The sequence below is a fragment of the Neolamprologus multifasciatus genome, chromosome 15, assembly GCF_963576455.1.
Source record: "Neolamprologus multifasciatus chromosome 15, fNeoMul1.2, whole genome shotgun sequence".
Classification (NCBI taxonomy): domain Eukaryota; kingdom Metazoa; phylum Chordata; class Actinopteri; order Cichliformes; family Cichlidae; genus Neolamprologus; species Neolamprologus multifasciatus.
The window spans coordinates 13,930,637-13,956,148 of NC_140453.1; the positions used below are offsets into that span (position 1 = coordinate 13,930,637).

General features: G+C 38.3%; 1 protein-coding gene across 1 annotated transcript; it reads left to right on the forward strand.

The window, feature by feature from the left end:
* The first annotated feature begins 839 nt into the window (after positions 1–839).
* On the forward strand, positions 840–21,216 carry apobb.1 (apolipoprotein Bb, tandem duplicate 1). Its single transcript, XM_085133827.1, has 29 exons — positions 840–972; positions 1,662–1,830; positions 2,118–2,150; positions 2,253–2,365; positions 2,458–2,603; positions 2,683–2,830; positions 2,963–3,115; positions 3,378–3,502; positions 3,593–3,678; positions 3,771–4,215; positions 4,331–4,445; positions 4,956–5,102; positions 6,147–6,358; positions 6,435–6,630; positions 6,715–6,894; positions 9,455–9,649; positions 9,737–9,904; positions 9,995–10,200; positions 10,405–10,587; positions 10,676–10,806; positions 11,269–11,479; positions 11,564–11,736; positions 12,072–12,232; positions 12,368–12,477; positions 12,566–12,939; positions 13,175–18,871; positions 18,962–19,073; positions 19,240–19,426; positions 19,971–21,216. Exons 2-29 carry the CDS (start codon positions 1,776–1,778, stop codon positions 20,961–20,963), a joined length of 11,055 nt encoding a protein of 3,684 aa, XP_084989953.1. The 5' UTR covers positions 840–972; positions 1,662–1,775; the 3' UTR covers positions 20,964–21,216.
* Positions 21,217–25,512: the final 4,296 nt, after the last annotated feature.

A 25,512-nucleotide genomic window follows, 5' to 3' on the forward strand; every position in this document is an offset into this window, starting at 1 on the left:
TCCCTGTTACCTGCAGAACATTAAACTAAGACAAAGACACACTGGATTAAAGAAAATGGGGAATTTGTAATAATGTAAACATAGTAATATTTAACATTAAAAACAGTGACATTAGTAAGAATGAATTTTTCTATTTGCCATATTACTGTTGTGTGCGTTGCTGGTTTTGTGCAAAAACAGCAGTAACAGCTACCACTAAATATTTGAAGTATTTCAAATATTAGCCTATATGTTTTATAGGGATATATAATTTGAGTACTGTTACTTATATATACATTGGTAACCTTTTTAAAGTACACAGACTTACATTAAGAATCATTTGGTGATTCATATTGTTTAACTGCTGAACAGCTAAAAAAGTCCAGTCTCAAGTACTTAACAGGACTTTACACAGAAAACTTGCAACTTAGAAGATCATACAGTTTAGAAAATTAGAATATTGCTATTACAAAAGAAAAAATAAATAAGCTTTAAATTTAAAATGGAAAAGGACAAAAGTGTTCGCTTTAAGCTCCCTTTGGACTCTGTGTTAGTTCAAACATTATCAGCATCCAACAAAAAGTACTGATCAGGATATATATTGCAACAGACCATTACACAATGTTTAGATGTAACTCTGAGATCAGTGCACAAATAAAAAAAAAGACAATTTCATGTTTTCAAGAATTTGTATAGTAATGGGAAATGTTTAATGTAGCGCAATATAAATGATTGAAGTAAACACCATTTACAAAAAATAATAATAATGCTTAAGACAGCTCAAGGTTATTACTGTTTATTTATTGCATGTGCCTTTCATGCCACAAACAGAATAGCAGACCCTATTCAAACAACTAATCAAATTTTGCAGGAACCTTTGAAACTGTAGCTCAAAGTTCAGTGTCCCAACCCAAATCAAGGTCTGCAAATGTTTTTGCTGTTGTCATTTTTGGGCTGTGGAGCAGAAAAACAAGCATCTAACTTCATTACACTGTAAGTATTATTATTTTTGTTGGTTGGTTGGTTGGTTTTTGACTGTAAAAAGTACATGTAAAGCAACATTGCCATTTTAAACAATGTGTATAGTGCAAATATGTACAGGAGAGAATTTATTATGTTATATAATCTAAGATTTTTTTGCTAACTTAAGTGTTTTTAAGGCAGTTTTTACCAGTCACTGTAGCCTAAAAACGAAGCAGTAAGTTAAATAAACAAAGTAACACTAGACAATTAATGCTACCTTTTTAATCTTCAATTTTTATGTGTGCAATCTCTCTATCTATGAATCAACTGGAGTATTTTAGAGTGTAGAATTGCTCATTAAATCTATGCCTTTATCACATACGCATTCACAATCACTAACTGGAAAGTGTAAGAAATAATATGAATTGTTGGTGGTGGGTTATTAGCACACTATTAAGAATGTAACAGCGTGAAGAATAAAAACAACGCAAAAAGTAATTAGTAGCTATTAGATGATCTCTTAAGACTAACCCTTAATATCCAATCAGTGAATGACAAACCACATTAATAATAGAAGATTTTTTTTAACACAATACATCCGTTTTCCATGTCTCGTCTTTTAGCTCTAAGTGTGTTTTAAACCCTTTTGCCTTTGTCCCTCCACACACAAGAGGGTCGGGTGGACTTTGAGCATTCAAAGAATTGTCTGTGCCTCCCAGTCTCCCAACAGGGCCCACCTGAGAGTATAAAAGCCTCAAGCTGAAGTACAAAAAAATCAGTCTCATTTCGGAGTGCTCATTGACCCAAAAGGAGGGGGCTTCAACGAACCAATCATGGGGGACTCAAAGCTCTGCCTTTTGCTGCTCCTCAGTACATCTGCCTTGACTTGTGAGTAGTTCCTAAATTCTTTCAGTTTAAAAAAGTATTTTTACAGTGTTGAAAAGGTTGCAATAGATATCAGTGTACTGTAGTCTTTGCAGAATTGTTAAATGAAGGTTAAAAAAACATGCAACAAGTACAAAAATTTGGAAAACACAAAACATCTGATGGTACTCACCTATGTGTAAATCTTTGCTAGGTTATTATTAGGCTTGGTAGATGGGTTTAAGTTGTAGTGCACTGCGTTTTAGTTGTATTACAGGTGCTAAAGCAAATGATTAATCTTTGTTTTCCAGTTGCACAAGATCGGGATCAACCAACCTGTCTCTGTAAGTTCATTTTGATGTTGACATCAAGTTTGCACAGTAGCAGTAGTTTCCAAAAGATAACTAATAAATGATTTCTCATTACTCTAATCTCATCTCTTCTAGTGGCTCAAAGGTACAAGAGCCTACACAAGTATGAATACCAATATGAAGCTGAATCTCTGAATGCCATCAACGGAGCCTCACATCTCAAGAATGGACACAAGGCTTCCTGCAAGGTATGAGAAACACCTCACGATGATGCTAAATCACCAGTTTTCCCCTTTCCATTCCATGTATTTCAGAAAAAGAAATTCCCCTCCTCTCACAGGTTGAAATTGAAGTGCCTCAGACTTGTAGTTTCATTGTGCGCACTACTGGCTGCTGGCTGAGTGAAGTCGTTGACACGGACACACAGGGTAACCCTGTGTTTGCCAACAGCCCCAGCTCTGATGCCTTTGCTGCTGAAATGGAAAAGTATGTAATTTCTCCATGATAATTTAAACCATTGAAAAAAAAAGTGGTATATTTGGAGACTGTGCACTTGTTTTTAAAGGTATCCCCTGAGGGTCGTGATTGAGGGTTTGTATGATGTGAAACTGTACCCTGAGGACGGTGAAACAACAACTGTCTTGAACTTTAAGCGGGGTATCATCTCTGCACTGGCTGTTCCTGTGCTGGAAGAAGACAAGAACAAGAATATGGTACAACACTTTAACAAGCTGGATTAAAAATATCACCATTAAACCACATTTTATATTTATTAAAAATGGTTTCGTAATCATATATTATACATCTTTATTTAGTTCATCTAATCTTTACCATATTCGCTGCAGCCTACAATTCACGGCAACTGCAAGACCCACTACACAGTCAATGCTAGAGAAGACATTGCAACTGATGTCAGCCTAAACAGGGATCTGTCCAGATGTCACAAATTTGTCCCAATGAGAGATCACACCAGCCCCTTGGCTCTTATCACAGGCATGGTAAGGCACTCAAAGACAAGCTGTGAGCTGAAAACTTTAAACACTATGACAAATCAAAAGAGAAACTCTGCCTTTGTTCGTTAAACTGTGATATTAATGTCTTAACACACTGGTGGTTAAATTTGAGCTATAATGGAAATAAAAGCCAAATTGAGTATCTTTTTTAAAAAAAATTGTAATGGTTTACTTTTGCAAAAGATTACACAAAAATGTGCCAACACAAATATCCACAATGCTAACATCCTCATCTATAACTTTCAAGCACTACCCTCTTGCTCAGCTGATCAGAAGCTCCCAAACCTGCAATTACAGGTTTGACAATGAGAAAAAACACATGACCTTTGGGTCCTGCACCGAGAACCACATCCTCATTCCCTTCTCATATAAGTAAGTCAAACCTTGTACTAGACTCTATTGAATGCTCTGCTATGTAAGTACACACAGGGATATGCATTTGATTTGTTTTCTATATTTAAGGAGAGAATATGGCGTTGCCAATGTTGGAAAGCAAGAGCTCACCCTGGTTCAAGTTTCTCCTCACAATGACAGAATCTTTGTTCACGGTAAGCCTTTTTTGTTTAATTTGCTTTGTTTTAATTTGTTATAACTAAAATGTAGTGCAGACTCGTGATAATCTTTTTGTTTGTCTGCTAAGGTGTCCTTGTCAAGGATCTCCACATGGAGACTGTTGAGGACAAGAGTTTTGTACAGGATAAAGATGCAGTTATGAATCTCCTGAGAGAACTGGACACTCTGCCTGAGAACGAGGGTGAGAAGAGGGCTCCCCTGTTCCACAAGCTTGTCTCAACGGTCCGTGGAATGAAAACAGAAACCTTGAGCGCGGCACTCCCTGAGGCTCTTGCGGTATCCCGAGTCCTCACCTACCAGGTACTGGCTCAATGTGGAACGCCTGAATGCAGCAGTGCCATCATGAAGATCCTCAGGACCTTTGACACCAACGCTCTTGAGGTTGATGCGACTGTCTTTGCTTTGGGACTCGTGTCCAATCCTTCTGCACTCTTGATCCACGATATGCTCGAAATGGCCAAATACAAAGCCAGCAAGCCTGTCATGTATGCTCTGAGCAATGTTGTAAAGAGGTAAGCAAATTAAATCAGACTTTATTCAAGGAAAGATTTATCGATAATATTGTACTAGTTCTTTCTTTGTGAAATACATTTTAGAGGCTAAATATCGTGTTTTTTCTTTTAACAGGTTTTACAAGTCTGAAGGAAGGCAAATTCCTGAGATTCACTCTGTTGCTGAGTTCATGGCTTCCCAGTTGGGTGATTGCTCTGGAGACAAAGACAAAACTTTTATGACACTCAGGGTAGGTATTCTGCCCATAACTTCAAACTAAAATACTGTTACTGTAGAAATAAAGTTAGAGAATTACTTTTATGATAATTATGATTGTTTGAAGCAAAAATATATCAATACATATTGAATCTTGATGATACACCTAGCTAAGTCTTTATTAGCTAGGTGGTTGCTAGACAACAATGATTACAATGTAACATCTGATATAGAACTGATATAGAACCTTTAGGGTTTTCAGCTGTACCTGTCTGCCTATTTGTTTTCTCAACTCCTGATTGTGTTGGAGGAGTTCGCGACCACAGAAGCAAGCAAACACACACAGACACAGATTTCATGTATTATAGTAAAATAAACAGAAATCAATTATATACATTTAAAGGGTAGATCCTTTGGAGCAACATGCTAAAATTGTCCATTACAAAACAAGATATCATGATCTCACCTGTATGAGCATGTTGAAGCATGCATGAATTTTTATTCTTCTTCATGTGTTGATTATTTGCTTTACTTTTTATCTTAGGTTATTGGAAACATGGCTCCAGCTGTGGTACCTGCTAGTCCAGCACTCAGGACTGCTGTAATCAACTGTGTGAACAAACCTACAGCTTCTCTGGCCGTGCAACAAGCTGCAATTCAAGTGTACAGGCTGACCCCTCTCCCTGAGGAGGTAACCTATTTAAAAAAGTTTATTTTAGAAATTCTTGAAAAAGTAGTTCTCAAATAGTTACCTAATCACTTGCAGAAATTGTTTATTTGAAGAATTTCAGTCAGGATTTACAGTGCAACAAAGCACAGATAGAGCACTAGTGAAGAGTTGCAACTCAGTGTAGCATCTGATATCACTGATAACAAAAATGTATTATACAAATTATCACATTGCAGGAGTATTAAATTACATTTTCATGAAACTCTACAGAGTTCTGTGTGAACTTACAACATACATGTTTCCCTTGGATAACATTATTAGACAACAGTACATATAATTTCATTGCTATGCAGATGACACCCAGCTTTATTTATGGATAAAGCCAGATGACACATGACTTGTAATGTTTTCTCCTGAATTTACCTTTTGACCAGGATATGTCCTTCAGTGTGAATATTAGACAAATATCTCAGACCTCTTTCTGCTTTCATCTGTGCAATATCTCTGTAATTAAAAATATCCTTACTCAGAATGAGTTAGGATACATACACTGTGAGCACTTCTTCACAATTCTACTCATCTCTTTTGTCTTTCTACATCATGGGCATGAATGTCATGTTAATTTTATGAGTTTAATGATTCCTTTAAATGCCAATAAACTACCAAAAGTATATTTGAGGTGCATCTTTCTAAGGGACATTTAATAAAATATTTATTGGGGTGTATTTATACTTGTATGCATATGTTTGACCCTGTGTAGATAATAGAAAATCCGAAATAAATTCAAATTTGTGTCCCCAAATCTTGTTTTTTAAAGACTTGAAAGATGTATGTTGTACATTCATTCAACCCTGGAAAAAGAACATTTCAAAGAAAGCATTACAAGTCCCAAATTACTGTGACATTCATGCCAATAACGAGTACATGTAAACTTTTAACCAACACTCTACCAATGCAGCATGTCATTAAATTTGGTCTCCTTTCAAGTCAGACAATTAGTCAGACCCATATAATGACTTTTTTTTTTTTTTTACACTAATTTTTTTTTATGTACTTTGGGCACAGGGCAGAGAGGAGTTTATGCAGGTTCTTCTGGACAGCACTAGTCCCATGCAAAAACGTATTGCTGCATATCTGGTACTTATGAAAAATCCTCAGCTAAGTGAACTTGCCCGGGTGGTGAATGCCTTGCCCAATATACAGGACCAACAAGTCAAGAGCTTTGTCATCTCCCACATTACCAACATTTTGTCCTCATCTGGGTCAGAGACTCAAGCGTAAGTGAGAATTATTGGTAAATAGAAAGTTGTTATTCTAATTCGGTGACAATAACTCGACTATTTTTTTCTACAGGCTGAGACATAAGCTTCAGGATGCCATTCAGGGTAATGAGATTGGGCCCATTATGGACCCCACAAAGTTCTCTCGCAACTATAAGTTTGGATCTTTGGAGGGCAATATGATCTTTGAGGGTACAAACTACCTGCCCAAGGAGGTCATGCTTGAAATGACTCTCAAGGCATTTGGCTATGACATTGACATGGTGGAGGTAATGATTTTGGGCCATTTACTGCAAATTCAGACACTGTTTTGAAATGTTCGGTTTAACAGAATAAATCTGTCACCTTTGAAGATCGGTATGGAGGGGACAGGATTTGAGCCAACTGTTGAAGCTTTGTTTGGAGAAAATGGATTCTTCCCTGACACTGCCATGCAGACTATGTATTTTGTGTCTGACAACATGCCACAAACAATCCGTGAGGTCATGCAGAATGTGATCCCTGCTTTCAAGACGGACCGGATAAATAGACAGGTATTTCAGTTAGACACCTTTCACCACAACCTAGAAAACCCTGTAGCTAGCCTGGCCCCAGCAGTCAGTGCAAGTAGGGGTAGCTTAGCCACCATTCACCCTCCCCCAGCAGACTGTCCGGAGCAGCCATAGAAAACAGGCTGGCTAGGGGACCACGAGGAGGAAACTTGATCCTAAACAGAAACCTACACACACGTTGAGGAACAAACTCTGGATATTGGTAAATCTGTTTTGAGAAGTGTGATGTTAGAGACACCTGCAGAAATAGTCAGTTATCTTCCTGGGGCCAGAGCAGGAGACATTGAATTAACCCTGAAACTGCTCTCTAAAGACAAATGTAGAAATCTACATGAAATCTAAATCTACATTTTTACTAAATGTAGATTTAGTAAAATTATAATTTATTGACTCCCAGTTCCATAAATTTGACATCTGGTGTGTAACGTTGCTAACACATGTTGGACTCTAGCTTTCTCTGTTTCCCTCCCCAATCAGATCAGGAAACTTTCTGGTGAAAACCTGGTCTTGTTAGAAGGGATAGCATCCATCCCGCTTCAGAAAAAGCAACTCTGATTTCTAGAAATCTGGCTAAATGTATTAAATCCCCAAAAACATGACTATGCAGAATTTAGACCAGGAAGCAGAATTGCAGTCTACACCAGTGTTGGTCAAGTTACTTGAAAAAAGTAATCAGTAACTAATTACTGATTACTTCCCCCCAAAAGTAATCCCGTTACTTTACTGATTACTTATTTTCAAAAGTAATTAATTACTTAGTTACTTTTTAAAAACACAATTTACAACCTGAATAGGTGATAAAGCAATAGATCTTTCAGCCCAATTCTACTTTTTCTGCATAATCCATCATATAAAATGTAATCAAATGGAAAAGTCTCTTTTTAAAACTTGTTTTATTAGTTTTAATCTTTTAAAAAAATTAATTATATGCAACATTCTCTGACTGGAAGAAATTTGTTTAACATTTAAACCTATTTTCTGCACATTCCAGCATAAAATAAAATAAAATAAAATAAATAAAATATTTTTTTGTGTTTACACTCACTCTTTCAAATAGATGCAAGTAAAACACAGCAGAAAATAAATAAAATCAAAGACTAGCGGTCCTGTTGCTTAATTTTCACCTGTAAAGCAGGAGTGGGGTAGGCGGAGGTTTACCCTGGTGCAGGTGTGCCGCTGCGGTCAGTTGAAGAAGAGTTTCTCTGTGAATTTCCCATTACGTCGTAGCGCACTCCTGGTGCTTGCTTGGAAGTTTAGGGGTTTTTTTCGCTGTAAAAAGAAGTTTTCTTCCCACGCACAACGGACACTAATGTTTTTGTCACTTTTTATGGAATCAAACTCAAAGTAAGGTCAGTACTTCCACGCTTTAAACACTGCATGCTCATACTCTCTCTCACACTCGATATATTATCCATTGTTGATCTGCACACAGCTGTTGTCACAAACGTCGCACTCGCTTACATCACTGTCATGAGATATTCTCGCAAAAAAAAAATCACGGTTTTAGTAACGCTGTAACGCTGTAACACTGTAACGCAGTAACGCAGCGTGCTTACGGGAAAGAAACGGTAATCTAATTACCGTTTTTGCATTAGTAATCCCTTACTTTACTCGTTACTTGAAAAAAGTAATCGGATTACAATAACGCGTTAACATCTCTGGTCTACACACATATCTGCATCTTCTCTCCTCCTATTCTCTCCACCCCATCCCTATACCCCTTGATACTGTTAAGCACAGTGTTGTATTAAAAAGATTAGAGCATTCTGTAGGAATTAAAGGTACTGTGCCACAGTGGTTTGAATCATATCTATTAGATTTCAATTTGTTTATGTAAATGGGGAGTCTTCTCACACACTGAGGTAAATTACAAATTCTACAGGGTTCCATGCTAGGACCAATTCTGTTTACATTACATTGCTCCTCTTAGGTGTAGCATACATTTTCATTACTATGCAGATGCAGATGATACCCAGCTCTTTCTATCCATTCCCTACTTCTAAACTGATATAAAACTTAAAAACCTTAGAAAAATGGTCTCTAATAAGATAACTGCATGAATGACATTGACCTCCAGTGACACTGAGGACTCTTATGGTAATTTCTAACAAGGATATGTCCTTCAGTCTGTATATTAAATAAATATGTAGGACTTCTTTCTTACATTAGTGCAAGATCATTAAAAAAAAATAGGAAAATCCTGCCCCAGAGTGATGCTGAAACACTAGTTTATACACTTATTTCTTCTTCCCTGGGCCTGTTTTTTTCTGGGTTACAAGGGAGGATTTCCTTCCTGCTTTTGCCAAGTGCATGCTCAAAGGGGGTTGTTCGATTACTGGAGTTTCTCTATATTAGGGTCTCTACCTTATAATACCTTACAATACACCTTGAGACCACTGCTGCTGTGATTAGGCATTATATAAAAATTGAATTGAATTGAATTGAAGAGCAATCTGTTTTACGTTAGTCAGACTTTAAATTAATTATGAACTCTTTCAGTGGGTAACTTTTTAAATTGTTTGCCTATATTTTGGCCTCCTAGAACCTGATGAAGGAGATCGGACAAAATCTCAACAAACTGGTGAGAGAGCTGAAGACCATGCAGTCTCCAGAGGCAATGGTTTATCTGAGACTTTTGGGAAATGAGCTGGGATATCTGAAGACCAATGAAATGGAAGAGATAGCCTACTCTGCTGCTACAATGATCAACAACATGTTAAAGATGTTCCCAACTGATGTAAGATAAAGTTAAAGGACATTCACAGTGAGCAATCAATTGCTAATGATTTAAAGATTCTCTTATACGTGTTTTTATTTTCCACAGTTAATTAGAGCACTAATGGTGAACTCTGACAACACAATCTTTGCCCACTACATCTTCATGGACAATGAGTTCTTCCTGCCTACTGCCACCGGTGTGCCTCTGAGGATTGCACTCTCTGGTACTTTTACACCCGGTGTCAAGGGTGGACTGAGGATTGCTCGTGACATGGTAATTCTCCATAAATATATTTAAATGCCACCTGTCATTTTTTTTCACCACATCATCACAGGTGTTAACCTTTCTCCTGTTTCCACACAGAGTGAAGTGACCTTCATGCCCTCTGCTGGTATTGAGTTTGCAACTCAGATTGGCTCTCACATCCCTGAATATGTCAACTCTGGATTAGAAATGCACACCAACATTTTCCATGAGAGTGGCCTGAATGCCAAGATCACCTTTGGTCCTGATAATATTAAGCTGACCATCCCTGCTCCAACAAGTCCAACAAAGCTCATCAAAATTACGTAAGCGAGAGCTAGACCTTTTATATATTATGTAACTTTTCTCCAATATGAATGCAGAGAAAACAGCTGATTAAATCTTATCTTGAATTATAAACTGGCCAATGTCTGTCAAAGTAAAATAAACAAAGCTTTGTTTATATGTATCTTTGATTAAATTCATTTAGGACAGAACTATATTTTTCCTTTGCTACAATTCCTACTTAGAAACAACCTTGTGGCTGTGACGGGATCAGAGGTGAAGACCATCCCTCCTATGGTGAGGGACAAGGTTGATGTTAGTGAGTGTAGTCCTGCCTTTGTGGGAATGAAATACTGCACTGCTCTGCAATACACTGACACTTCCTCTCAGGAGACAGTGCCCTACTTCCCCCTCACTGGAGACAGCAAGTTTGTAAAATATTCTTAACCACCAGAAAATAACTGTCTCTTAAATGTAATTATTTCATAAATAACTACTGTCAATTTAACCTAACAGATATGTTGTGGAGCTGCACCCAACTGGTGAAGTTTCAGAGTACACAGCCACTATTGCCTATGAACTCCTCAGCGAGGGAGACAATGACCGGCAGAAAGTTGATTCCTTGAAGTTTATTCTAAAAGCTGACGGTAATGTACAATATTTGATTTGTTTTCTTCTTTTGATTTGTTTACAGTTAAATCATAATTTTTTGGACAAAGACAACATTTTTATAAATTTGTCTTCTTACACCACCACAGTGGATTTTAAATTTGAATGCTCTAATTCAAAGGGTTTTAACAAGTTTTGCATTAACTGCTTAGAAATTGCAGAGGTTGTCATACATAATCCTCCATTTTCAACAGCTCAAAGTTGATTGGACAAACTACCATAACTGTAGTCATCCACTTGCACTGTGAAGACCTGTACAATCAGTGGCAACCCTGCAAACCTGTCCCATAACATTGCCTCCAATAGGTTTTACATATTATGTGGCATGCTTTGGATTATGAGCTTTTTCTTTCCTTCCCATACTTTTCTCTGTCCATCATTGTTGTCCAACAAATTATGGATGTAACTGTAACTTTAGTCATTCAATTGGTCAACAACAGGTGCAGAGCCAACAGAAGCCACAGCAGTCATGAAATATAACAGAAGGAGGCATCTCATCAGTGCCGACATCCAGATCCCTGACTACGATGTGGAGGCTGGAGTTAGGCTGGGTGTTGTGGATGGAAACACAAAGGGCAGAGGAAATCACGCCATCTTTCTCAATTTTTTAAACAAAAATGTTCTTCAGATCTCCCTGGTTGGTCGTGCCAAGTAAGAAAGCAACTACAGATCACTGACAAATATTTTTTTAATCTCACTGCTATCATTAACAGCAAGATGTATTTGTTCTTTCAGTCTGAAGGCCATGAAGGAAGGTATGCTCCAAGTCCAACTTGTGGTCCCATCAATCAGTGCTGATGCTACTGTCACAGCTACAATGAAACGTGATGAAGAAGTGGAACTGGAGCTTGAGAGTGAAATCAAGGTCATGGATGCAAACTCTCAACAGAAAATCAATATCAAATATGGTAAATTGCTTTTTCAGTTACAGTGTTCTAAATGTCCCGTCACAAGTTATTTAACAGTAGCATATTGTTGCTTTTTTGTATCAAGGTATGAAAAATGACATCCTCCTATCTGTGGAAATATCTGTCACTTTGAAAATCATAGTTAATAATTGGAGCCTAAAAGATGGTTTTACTGACCATTTAAAGGCAACTATGATCAAGACAGAGTGACCCATTTCTAATAGCTATATGCAGGTTATGATATAATCTTTAAAATAAACAATCTGAATTTGATTTTTCTCATAAAGTAACTTTGTTCTGGATTTTATTCAGCGCTCTCTTTTTTATCATTTTAGACGCCACAAAAATTGAGGTTGAGGTCAAGTCGGATGTGAACGCCAAGACCACCATGTTGCCTAAGGGTGACTTGATTAAAAATTATGGCAATGATCTTCTCGACATGCAAGTGGGACAAACTGACATGAAAGTTCGTCATATCTTCAAGAAGTTTGTGGAGGTACATACATATTTGCTCAATTATACAAATGTTTTTCTTAAAAAAAACACGAACTCAAAAACAGAATCAGAGTATTTTATTAATCCCAGAGGAAATTTTGTAACAGTGCATATAATAATGGTTATCTGTTTTTAGGCAGCAAACAATTACATGGAAAAGTATGGTGCTGATTTCCCTTACATTCGGAACTTCAGATTGCCTGACATGCCAGAGATTTCCCTACCAGAGACACTATTCCTGAATACGTAAGTGTATTAAACCTCATGGTAAATATTAAAACTGTCTAATTTTTCTCCCTAAACAACCAGATATTTACTTTTGTCTTTTTAATAGTGAGGCAACGGCCATCTATTACATAAACAATAATCGCTTCACAATTGCTATCCCTGTGCCACTTGGAGGAAAGTCAACAGAAGAGCTTAACTTCCCACCAGCTTTGACCACACCAGGCCTGTCTCTACAGCAGTATGGACTGGAAATCCCCTCTATGGAGATTTCCATCCCAGAGTTTGTTGTTCCTGAGAGCATCACGCTATCTATTCCCTTGTTTGGTAGAGCTGAGGTTTCAACAGTGATGAAAAGCAACTTATATGACACAGAGGCCTCTGTGGCTTTCGGCGTAGACCAAGACGAATCACAAAGCTACTCAGCCAAGTTTGTCATCAAAGGAACCTCCCCAATTGACATTCTTTCAATAGAGCTTGAAGGTACTTCACACTGAAGATCACTGATAAATTTAAAGTCGCTAATGTGTAGTTCAAATGAAGTGCTGTTTTTTGTGTCGGAATAGTTTTCAAGAGATTCTTGATGTATATATGGATATTGTATACAAGCAAATGGATCTTTTCTGGTAAAGTAGTCACCATAGGGATTCTGAAGTTATTAGTCAGCAATTAAGCAGTTTTTTTGTTTTTTGTCCTTGTGTGTGTTTTTTTAATCTAGGCTCTGGAAAAGTCGCCACTACCGATTCCATCAAAGCCCAATTTGAAAGTTCTTTGGCCCACAAATTCATTGAAGCCAGGATTAGCATTGTTGAAGATGCAGTCATCTCTGATGCAATTAATTTGAAAACAAACACCAAGATAGAAGCCAGAAGTCCACTTGGTCTCAGTGTTGTCACAGAGCACACTGGTATGGCTGGAATAAACCATGAGGAAATGTCTGTTGACAACAAATTTCAGGTGGCATTTGAAGCTGGACCCATTTATGGCAAGACTCTCTCAATCCAGTCCTTAACCATCTTCCCATTCAGGCCAGAAGTAAAGTTTGATTCTAATTTTCAGGTAGATTCCACACTTGTTAAGGCCCGGAATGTAATTACAGGAACCTATATCAATGGGGAAGTCTCAGTTGCGTCTAAAACCAGTGCCTTTGATGTCATCACTTATGCTGACCTTTCTATCAGAGATAGCAGAGTGAAACTGATATGTGTTGCAAATGCCCTTGCTCTTGGCATGAAAATGCAAAATCAGATAGAAGCCTCTGCTGGTGCTGGTGAAGTCATCTTGAGGATGGAAACAAACACAGACCACTCTGAAAATCATGTTTACTCTTTGCTGACTGCCTCTCTTGGTGTCAATGGTCTGGCTATAAATAGTGATGCCAATGTGAAGCTTCTTGAAAATGAGGCTACTCATAAGGTCATTCTAAGAATGAATAAAGATGGTTTCACCACAAAAGGAACAACTACTCTCCATAGCCCGCTGTCCATGGAAAACACCTTTGATGCCGAGGTTGATGCTACAAGAGCTACTCTATCCATTACCAACAGGGCTGCGATGTATGAAATCAAGGTTGACAACACCAACAATTTGACCATAACTCTCTCCGGCCTTAACTTCAACTCAAAGGCTGAAGCCTCTGCAAGGGATTATGCCTCTTACACTCATGATATCGCCTTCGACCTGAACCCCCACAGTGTTTCTTCAAATGTTAACAACAATCTAAATCTCCTGAGTGCTAACTTTATTAATCAGGCACAGCTGCAGGCAGGGCTTGGCAAGATGGATCTGAGTGGAGTTTTGAAAGCCAACAATGGTGAAGAAGAGCTCAAGCACACCTATCAGATCAGTTATGGTGACATGAGTGCTAATGCAAAGTGCAGCACGACTGGAAAATTCCTTGGAACTCACATGAACCACAACACTGAAGTTGAAGTTGTCGGCCTTACTGCCCTGATTACCAATGATGTCCGCTTTCACTCACAACCGGTGCGCTTAAGCCACACTGTGCGTTGCAGTATTGCTCCTTTTGATTTAAACTTGGATGCCATATTGAATGCTGAAGGAGATATGGCCATTTATGGAAGAGAGAGTGCCCAGATCTACAATAAGTTTCTCTTTAGAGCTCAGCCCCTGGCTCTTGCCAGCTCAAATGAAGGCAGGGCATCCGTAACCCATCAACTGAATAATGGGTTTTCCCTTGAGACCACATTTGACAACAAGATGATTACTACTTTGTCACTCCAAGAGCAAAGGACTAGTTTTAAATTCAAGTCTAAAATGAATGAGCACACCTTTGATCAGAACATAGACGTTTATAACACTGCTGAGACAACTGGAATTGAGGTTTCTAGTACAATCCTTACAAACATTATTAACACAGCTTCCACAGACAACCAGGAGTTCACCGTCTCTGGCTTACTAAAATATGACAAGAACACAGATAGTCACATAATTCAGATTCCAAATCTGCTTGCCCTCCTGGAACACATCAAGGGATTTCTTTTGAATGTTGTAGATGAACTGCAGCACTACATCAACAATGATAATATAAGGGCTAAAGTTGAGGCTCTCCCACAACATATAAGTGACCTACTTACTGAATTGAATATAGAAGGCAAGATAATTCAACTGAAAGAACTTTTCAGTCATTTAATTCAGAAACATACTATCTCCATGAATGATGTGGAAACATTTTTGAGGAACCTAAATGTTACTATTAAGAAATTACTAGCTAATCTCTCTGTTTACATCCAGAACTTTGTTGATGTGGTGAATGAAACTATTTTTAGTGGCAATTTCCTTGAAACCACCATTCAAGCAATCCAGGAATGGCTGAATAACCTTAATGAGGAATATGATATCGAGCCCATTATTGTATATGCAACTGAAACCATAGGAGAAATCATTCAAGTGTTCGACTTGGAAAGACTAAAGGGCAGCAGCTTTGCATTCCTACATGATATTGCTGGCAAGGATGAAATCAAAGCCGAACTACAGTCAATCCTCAGAGGTGTAAAAGAAACATTGGAGATTTTTGTTGCTGAGCTAAAGAGCTTCACATCATCCTTAAAAGGTCATATCGAGTTATTAACGAGTTACATTCCCACGGAAATTGTCAGCCACATAACAGATTTTATTCAGAAAATTATTCAGGACTTGGATATTGTAAATAAGCTTAACACAGTAACTTCCAAATTAAGTGAACTGATTGCAAAGCTTGAAGTTGACAAAAATTTTCAAGCAATCTTAGATAAAGCTGTGGAGGTCGTGAAAAAGATCAAGATTGACGAAACCATCACTAATCTCGCTACTGACATAATAAAATTTTATCGTTTTTTAATGGATTCCCTTGAGTTTACTATCCACTACTGGAAAACAACTGAAGTAAAACAAATAATTCAGGAAATTAACATGTTTATTGAAATGAATGTGGAAGAGCTTCAATCATTTGATTATAACAATTTACAGGAGCTTGTTAATCTGTCTGCACAGATAATGAATAACATTATTAGAAAACATGAAATTCTTATTGGGGCAATAAGAGATTTTGTCAATACGGTGTTATTGTCTGTTCGAGATCTTTCAGAACACTTAAGAAAAATCAAAGTAGCTGAAGTTTTTAAAACTCTAATGGATATCTTCGATGAAGTTGTGCTTAATACTCTTAAGAGAGTTGCCCAACTTGTCAAAGACAAAATTACAAGCCTTGATATCCCAACTCAGCTTGACATCCCCGAGTTCACTATCTTTGGGTTACACACTGTTAAAGCCACCACAGTCTCCACTGATGACATCAAGCAGAGAATTATTGAACTTATTGATTTAATTGTAAACTTTAAGATTAGCATGTTTGACATGGATGCTTTCTTTGGAGATTTGACGATGAACTACTTTCCTTCCATCCCTGAGGTAACCCTCCCAGAGATCACTCTTTCTAAGATCTCATTCCCCAAAATTCCACAAGTCACTACAGAAAAACTTGCCAAGTTTCTTGAAGTCCCTGAAATAAGCTTTCCAACCATTCCAACTGAAATTGTAGTCCCATCTTTTGGTAAACTCTTTGGTGAACTCAAACTCCAGACTCCCATCTACACAATGGAGACATCTGCTGAGTTTAAGAACGCAACTGAGAATGCAATGACGCCTCAATTCAAGGGATTTTTCACTTCCATTGGAAACTCTCCAAATTTTGAAATTCTCAATTACAAACTAGATTCCACTGCTCGCATTGCAATCCCAAAAATGAGACGTGTTGTCTTTGGAGAGACAGTAAAGTTCAGACACAATTTTCTTGGAGTTGAACATCAGGCATCTGTGACTCTCTATGGCCTATCAGCTCAGGCCCAAGCAAAGACTGAAATTAAGGTCACTACTAGACCTTACACTTCTACCTTTGTAAACACAGCCTTTATTGCTAGGGAAGGGGGAATGACTGCTTCTCTTGATACAACATACACACATTTAGTGGACCTTCAATTTGACAAGAATGTCATTGTCAGCAATGAGGTAGCTCTAAAACAGAAATCACTTGTTCGCCAAGATGGCTACACACTTACTCTAACAGCTGGCAATACAGGAATGTTTAATGGTGATGATAGCCACAACAGCAAGTTAGAGTTGTCATTTTCTCCCAGCATTGTCACCATATCTTTCAGTGGTGACACAGACTGTTCCATGTTAAAGATGAAACAACATATTAGTGCTGAAGTTAGCACATTTTCCTACTTCAAGTTTAATGTTCGCAATGAAGCAGAAGCACCAATTATTAAGAACAGTCTTCTTGTTGCATCTGGATATGCAAACCTTCATGACATGAAGGTTGAGTTGAAAGCAAACAAAGACACAGAACTCTATGGTGCAGTCACTGGTAGACTTTCCAATGCAATAAGCATTATAGCTCACCCTGGTGAGTTTTTCTTTGACTTTCAAAACAAAGGAAATGTTAAGGTCAACAGTTTTGAATTTTTGACTGCTAAAATAGAACTACAGAATGATTACTTGGCCCACATCAGTCCTGACAGTCAAAAGATGAATACAGTCATTCTGACTCGTTTTAACCAGTACAAAATCTTGTACAACTTCACTCTTGAAAATAATGTAAATGAAGTTGGAATCTTCGCTGCCATGGAAAGTGAGGCCAGTCTTGACTTTCTGAAATACCCAATCAGTATTCCTGAGATTGATCTGCCTTTTGTTGACTTTCATACTCCTGTCATCAATGATCTGAACTTGTATGATCAGGCTGGATTGGACAACATTTTGACTACCACTGACCAGTCTCTGGATGTGAATACTAAGATTGTTTACCAGAAAAGCAAGGCAGCCCCGCTTGCTGATATGATGGGCTTGATCCAAATTCCCTGTGTGGGCAATCTAATAACAGAACTGTCTGTCAAGTCTGCCATTATTAATCTGATTGCTAATGCCAGAATGTATACAGAAGATGATCTTGTGTTCCGTCTTGAAGCTACCACAACCTCTATGTTTGAGGACCTTCAAGTCAAACTTGCTGGCACTACTAGTCTTACCACCAAGAGGGGATTCAAGATGGCTAACTCCCTGTCCCTAGAAAACACTCGTATTGCAGGAACTCATGACAGCACCATCACTCTGAGCGCTGATACTTATGATACTGAAGTCTCTGTGGCAACAGTTGCAAATATTGCCCTGCCAATACTAGACATGCAAGCAAACCAAAAACTGGATGCAGACACAAAAACCAAAGCAAATGCCATTTCCACCTTGAGGATAAGTGGTAATTTGAATATTCCTGTGATCAAAACTGTTGGAAAGGCTGAGGCAGACCACAGTCTGAAGCTTGAAGGAACCTCTGATTATATTTCCATGGAGTCCTCTACTAGAGCAAACATGGATGGCACAGTCTATGAAGACTACCTTCTTTATGGAATGCTAGATAACGAAGCTAATGTGTTCCTGAATAAAGACGCCCTGCGCTCAACTTCTAAAGTTATTATTGATACCAAGTTTAACCATGGTACAACCAAAGTCATTGATATGGATGTAAATGAGAATCTTTCCATTGAAGCCTCCATGAGCCATTTGTATGCAGTGCTGAAGTATACTGGCAACAATGAGGCAAACCTGTTCAACTTCAATACCAAAGGGAAGCATATTGCCCAAGCCAAAATGGATTTTGCACCAGCCTCCTCCTTGACTGTTGATATTGACATTGACGTGTCTCAGCCAACCAACATGGGTGACTTTGCTCTCTCTGAGAAGACTGTTGTTGAAGTAACAGCTACCAAGCAGCACATCTTTACTAATTCTACGCTTGTCAGTCCACTGTATACTACAAGCATGGCAGCTGAAGTAGAAAGCCGTGCTCCTGTCATCAGAGCAGTTGCCAAGTCCTCTGCAACCTCTGCTTTTGTGATCTTGGAATACAACATGGATGGTGAGTTGATTAAAATTCCCTAAAAACTTCTGTCTTTATCTTTTTTTAAGCACTGTTGAGCACTAAATTTGATGAAATTTCTTCATATAGCTTCTTCTACTGTAAACTTTGAGAATGAAGCTTTCAAGATGATTAGCCAAATCACACTGACACATGCTGACCTGACTGTGAATGCCAACCATGCCATTATGCAAGCTATGAGGTAATAATCAATGTTTGTTTTAAAATGTGTTATTTTAGGAAAATGCACAAAGCTATAATTCATGCTTTACTGTGTATTTTCATATGTAAATTGAATATTTTTATATCTTTTGCATGTAACAACAGATGAGGCTCAATTGTGATTTCAATATTTCCTTTTGTTCCAGTGTTCAACAACATACACTGAATGTGGACTTCACCAGTCATACTTTCACTGATGTGAACCTTCAATATGCAACACACAGCAATGGTATCAGTGCCTCAGTATCTTCTCCAGCCACTGGCCTTCTGGGCCTTCAGTTCAGTCGTGCGGTCCCATCCCAGATGAGTGCAAAAGTCTATGGCCGTTACCCTGTAAGTATTGTTAGCAAGATCATTTTAATACAATGGACACTAAGGAAGAAAGGCACTGGATCAAATGGCTAGGCAGAGAGATGTGTGCAGATCACATGTGTGTGAATGAGAAGGAGACAAGTGGAAGGGTTAAGAAAAACAAGGTGTAGATGGGTAATAGATAGACCGTAGACGTCAAGATTTTTGGGGCAACGCAGGTTGTGTGGTTTACATACAAAGTTAGAGACAGGATGGAGATTGTACAGAGGAGGGATAGTCGATTTATTGAACAAAAGTTGTTAAAGATGCAGTTGCCAGAGACTAGGCCCTCAGAAGAGGTTTATAAATGTAGTAAAGGAAGACATGGAGAGGGCTGGTGACACAGAAGAGGATCCCAAGGATAGTATGGTATGAAGGCAGATGAGCCACTGTGGCAAACCCTAAAAGGAGCAGCTGAAGAAGGAGAAGAAGAAGAAGAAGAAGAATGTCAGTACAACGATAAATTAAGATTTTGGTTACTAAATGTTACTTTCTTTTCTTTTCTTTTTCTTTTTCTTTTTTCTAGTCTGCCCCAGAGGTTGATGTTGACATCTTGGTCATCAGATCTACTCCCAAGGATAATGACAAGATGAATCTACAGATTGTTTACAACATGGAGACACCCACAGCAATACTTTCTCAGATCAAGATGAGACTTCCTTCCATAATCTCAACATTCAAAGACTTTACTGACAAGTATCAGTTCACAGGGTACATGGAGATGTTAAAGGACTCTGTCATTAACCACATCAATGAAGTCTATAATGCTGCAACCAATTATGATGTTCATATGAGCCAGCTTTCAATTTTCTTCAGGAACATAATTGTACAATACCAGAAAACTGTCCAGGTCTTCCTAAATGCTGTCATTAAGGTTTTAAGGGAGACCAGGTTCAAAGTGCCTGGGTCAGATGAGATGACCACTCTCCCTGAGGTCTTAAAGAAGCTAACTAGCAGCATTGCTGCTATGCTAGAAGTAACCATTCAGATTATCTATGAAAAAATGGTGGCCGCCTATAACTTTTTTGTTGAAAGGTTGAGCAAAGTGAAAATGCAGATGCCGGTTGGTGATGCAGTCACTGGAGGGCAAATCATAGATCAAGTCAAAAAAGTTTCCAAGAAAATCTTTGAGGAAATGATGAATTTTGTAAAAAACATGGAGAGTCTTGACACAATGCTAGTGAAAATAGGTGAGACCCTGGAGGCTATTGTTGAGAAATTGCAGGAATTTGTAGACTCTCTCAAGTCAGATTATTTAGATGAAATCTTTGGCAATATCAATCATCTCTATCGTAACTTTGTCACGGCCCTAAAGAACATAGTTGACCAGATCTCTGACTTCGCTATGGAGTTCAACATGGTGTGCGAGTACATTATAAATGTGTTCATGTATGTAGTACATGAGTTCAATAATATGGTTCAGGGGGTTCTGCAGCAAGCTTCTGAGGAAGTTCAAGCCCACGTGACAGTCAGAGATGGAAAGCTTGAGATTGACCTTCCATTTCACTTTCCACAGTAAAGCATCAAAGAGTGAAGCCTAAGTACATAGGAAACACTACCATCCATTCAGAGCACATTCTTGGAAAGAATACGGATAAATAGCTTTTCAATATTTATAACAATAAGTTCAGCAGATACACCGGCTACACCATTAATGAAGATGGATTATTTTGTAGAAACACATGTAGAACATGTAAAATGTTGTTCAAACTCACCTTCCAGCATAGACTGAGAAGCATTAATAAAATCCATTAATGCAGTCTGTAAATGTCGGATTTATTGCTTTGTGATTTTTTTTATTTACATCCAAACTTAATTAATTAGGAAAACTGTCAAACTACACAAAAATATTTTTTTATGTTAAACTGTATCTTACAAGAGTGATCATCAGAATTGTCCAATAATGTCACTGTAGATTGAATAAATATTCATATCTTTTAATCTCTTCAGATGCAACATTAGCTTCAGATATGGAGATCAGGACAAAGCTTTACATGAATTTCTAAAGCTGAGGTGTTAATTCATTTAAAAAATGGGCACATTGGAAACTGGGACTGTTGTAGAGGGCTGCACCAAAAAGATTAACTCAGTTCTGCTCAATATTGATTTTGTCTCTTCATAAACAGTTACTGGTAAGAGTAGATTGACAGTTAAGCAATGAGAATGTGAAATGAAAGGTAAGAATAAGAACATTTTATCAATGTTTAATCAGCATTTCCAATAACAACTAGGAACAAAATGTGCAAGCTATAGCAAAATTTCAAAGACTTTAATTTTATCTATTGCTATTTTACTTGTAGTTTAACTACTTCATCTTCAGTTTTTCCAGAAAGTTTTTCTTTCTCCATGTTCTCAATGTTCTGGACTTGAACAAGTGGATTAAAGACAGACTTACATCTAAAGTGGAAATTTTATTTATATAGTACCAGTTCACAACCACAGTCACCTCAGTGCACTTTTTAGTGTAAAGTAAGGACCCTACAACAGGGGTCCCCAATCCCAGTCCACGAGGGCCGGTGTCCCTGCAGGTTTTAGATGTGTTCTTGATCCATCACAGCTGATTTAAATGGATAAATTACCTTCTCAACAGCTGTGTCTCAATTCAGGGTCTGCACGCTTGAAGTATGCATTTCAAGTGCGATTACGTCACCGCCGCGCGACGACGGCTGTCCCAATTCGAAGTGTACTTCAAATGCATACTCCAAATGCGCCGTCGATTTCCCCAAATATCAAGCGTGGTCCAGTGCACGCTTCGTGGTCCCATATATCCCACAATTCATAGCACGGTGGTGGGTGTGGATAATTTTGCTGCAAAATTTGCGGCAGAAGGGAGCGGCCAAGAGTGAACTGTCAAAAGTAAGTACTGAATATGACGTCACTTAATTATGTGCGAACGTTTAATAACGAAGAACATTAAAACATTGCTGTTGGCCACATGTTGGCAAAGTTGTGTGACATTAGTGATGTTTGTACTTACAGCGTTAACTTGGTTTTAAAGCATATATATATATATATATATATATATCAATCATAATAATCTGACAATAATAATATTGGCCATATTATATTTACATTACCACAGTGAGATGATTTTAGTCTCATGAACAACATTAGCTAATTGTTATTTACTAACTACTCTTAAATGACTGTTCAGTACAGACATGAAGCCCAACAATCATGTTTTACAGTCCCGTGGCCTCAGCCTCAGATACTCAACTAATCAAAGTGATGTCATGACAAAACATTTTTCTCCTTCATTTCTGTCAAACAAAGCTGTATGTAACATTTCTCGCGGTTAGTATCATGGTTGCTAGGCAACCTGAACAGCGCAACGAAGGGCTAGACCGTCCCATTTCACAAGCCTCTCACTTCCGCACTTCTTGTACTTATAGTACGCGCCGTACGTAGTACGCGTAGTGCGTGTACTTCAAGCGTGCAGACCCTGAATTGGGACACAGCTTGCATGTCTTGAAGTTCTCCAGAGGCCTGGTAATGAACTAATCATGTGATTCAGGTGTGTTGACCCAGGGTGAGATCTAAAACCTGCAGGACACCAGCCCTCGTGGACTGGGATTGGGGACCCCTGCCCGACAATATTAGAAAGAAACCCCAAATAATTACATAACTCCCTTTGAGCAAGTACAGTGGCGAAAGTGTGGATGAATACTCCCTTTTAACACAAGAACCCTTCAGCAAAAACCGGCCAGGGTTCTAACATCTGGAGTAAGTCTCTGGTTAGATACGATGTTCCTGAGATTTTTTTTGGCGAATAACCTCAGTTTTATCTTAAATTAGAAGCAGGAGATTAGACGTAATCCAGGTCTTTATGTGATTAGACTTTAAACTCTGAGGATGCAACAACTAAAACTGTTTTGTTTTTTTTATTTTTCCAATCATGGTGGAGAAGACAAAGAATAAGTTTTTCAAATGAATTCAAACTATTTCTAGGTCTTTAATTACCTGATAGCCTCTAGTGAAGAATTTCTGCCACTCCTCTTCATCGTGCGCTTTGAGTATTCTCAGATTTGGAAATGTAAAAAAACACAGTGGAAAGTTGATTGTCACTGAGAGGGGGTCTGTTTCTGGATTTGTTAAACTTCATTATTTCATGCATTTATTACTTCTGGGCTCAACACCTCTAATTCGGGTTTTTCTAAATGTTTCTTAAAAAGCCCTCAATTGATCAAGAATACTGTAGTGAGAGTAAAAAGAGACTAGAAAGGGACTAGACGGAGAGACCATATTTATCCCTGTGACAAAGTGGGTGAGAAGACCATTTGTCCATATTCTTAGTTAACATTCTTGTTTTGATTTAACCATATTTCACATGTAATCTGCAATAGGCAAACATCTACTATCCCGGGTTTGTTTATGTTTTGCACTTTTACAGATTATATAATATAACATCTTGGTTTAAATCAATCCCTACAAGTTTGTTAAGTTAACATGTTATTTATTTCAACTGTTAATTTGCATTGTTTAGAACTTACCTTACCTACCTGTCTTCCAGAAACAAAAGGAGGAAATGTAGTTTTACTTCCTGCTTTATAGCTTCTGGGTTCATCTGAGGTCACAGGAAGAGACCAAGTGCAGAATGGGAAGAACTCTTATAATTTAATAAAGTTGATTTTAGAGGGTTTATGAAGAAGTAGATTTATTGTTATAATATGTATTGATTACACCAGAGTTCATGTTGCCAGTAAAGAGGAGTAGTAGAGACTTGAATATAGTCATGTTCATCGTATCTACCTACTGATTGGAATAGTCCAGAGGAGAAATTGTTTGATTAAGTGGACTATTTAAGCAGAAGAACTCAGGTGTTTCAAAAGAGGGTTTCGGGTCAGTGTAGCTGTGTGCAGTTTGACCTTAATTTCTGTTGATTTAAGTTCAGTTATGTTTATTTGAACTGAGTTAATTATAGAGTTGAGTTTCTTATTTGTTTCTTTGTAAATATTGTTTCGGTCACAAAATGGTGAATAAATCACTTGCTACACTGGACAGCATCAGTCTCCTGCACTTCTTTGACCGCATAAGTCGAGTCTTACCACATTTGGTGGCAGCAGCAGTGGGATTCCAGGCCAATTAAGGAGTGGAGAAGATGTCTACCCGAGCAAAGAGGGGACTTGTTCCAGAATGTGAAGCAGATGATTTACAAGATGGCAGTGACCAACAAGGGGCAATAAGTGGCCATATTGCTGGACAAGAGAATGTGGCTGAATTGTCCAAACTTTTGCAAAATCTGATGCAACAGCAGGCTGAACGCGACTCTAAACTGGAGCAAGAGCACAAGCGCCAGGAGGATAGATGGAGGCAAATCCGGCATCAGTTTGCCCAGCTTCAACAGCAGGTGCAGCATGGCAATCTAGAGCATCAGTTACTTGAAGTACAAGCATCAACATCGGCTTCTTCGAGGGCACCTACTCCAGAACCACCTGTCAGCACACAAGAATCAAATAGGCTTGACTTGGAACCGGTACATCAACGCAGTGAGGCACAGCTTTCAACATTGGTGAGACATTCAGGCTGGAAGGGGCCAAAAATGCAACCTTACAATGAAGGTGAGGACATTGAACATTATTTAATCACCTTTGAAAGAATTGCTCATGCTTGCCAGTGGCCGCGAGATGAGTGGGCTCTTCACCTAGCACCACTGCTAGCTGGTAAAGCACGTTCCGCCTATGTAGCCATGGATATTGATGACACTATGGATTATGCAAAAGTAAAGTATGCTGTCTTGCAGAAGTATGAAATAAGTGTTGACACCTATCGAATGAGGTTTCGTTCTAGTACCTTTGGAGCAGAGGAAACACCAAGGGAGCTGCAGGTCCGCCTAAAGGAGTTGTACATCAAGTGGATGAATCCTGAAACAAAGACAAAGGATCAAATCGGAGACGCCATCATCATGGAACAGTTTCTCAAGGTTCTGAATCCTGATCTTCGGACGTGGGTTAAGGAACGTAACCCAAAGACTTCCAAGGAAGCAGCAGAACTGGTTGAAGCTTTCTTAGCAGCTCGTCGACCATCAAAAGTTTTCACACCAGTTAAGTCAAATTCCAACATGCCATTGA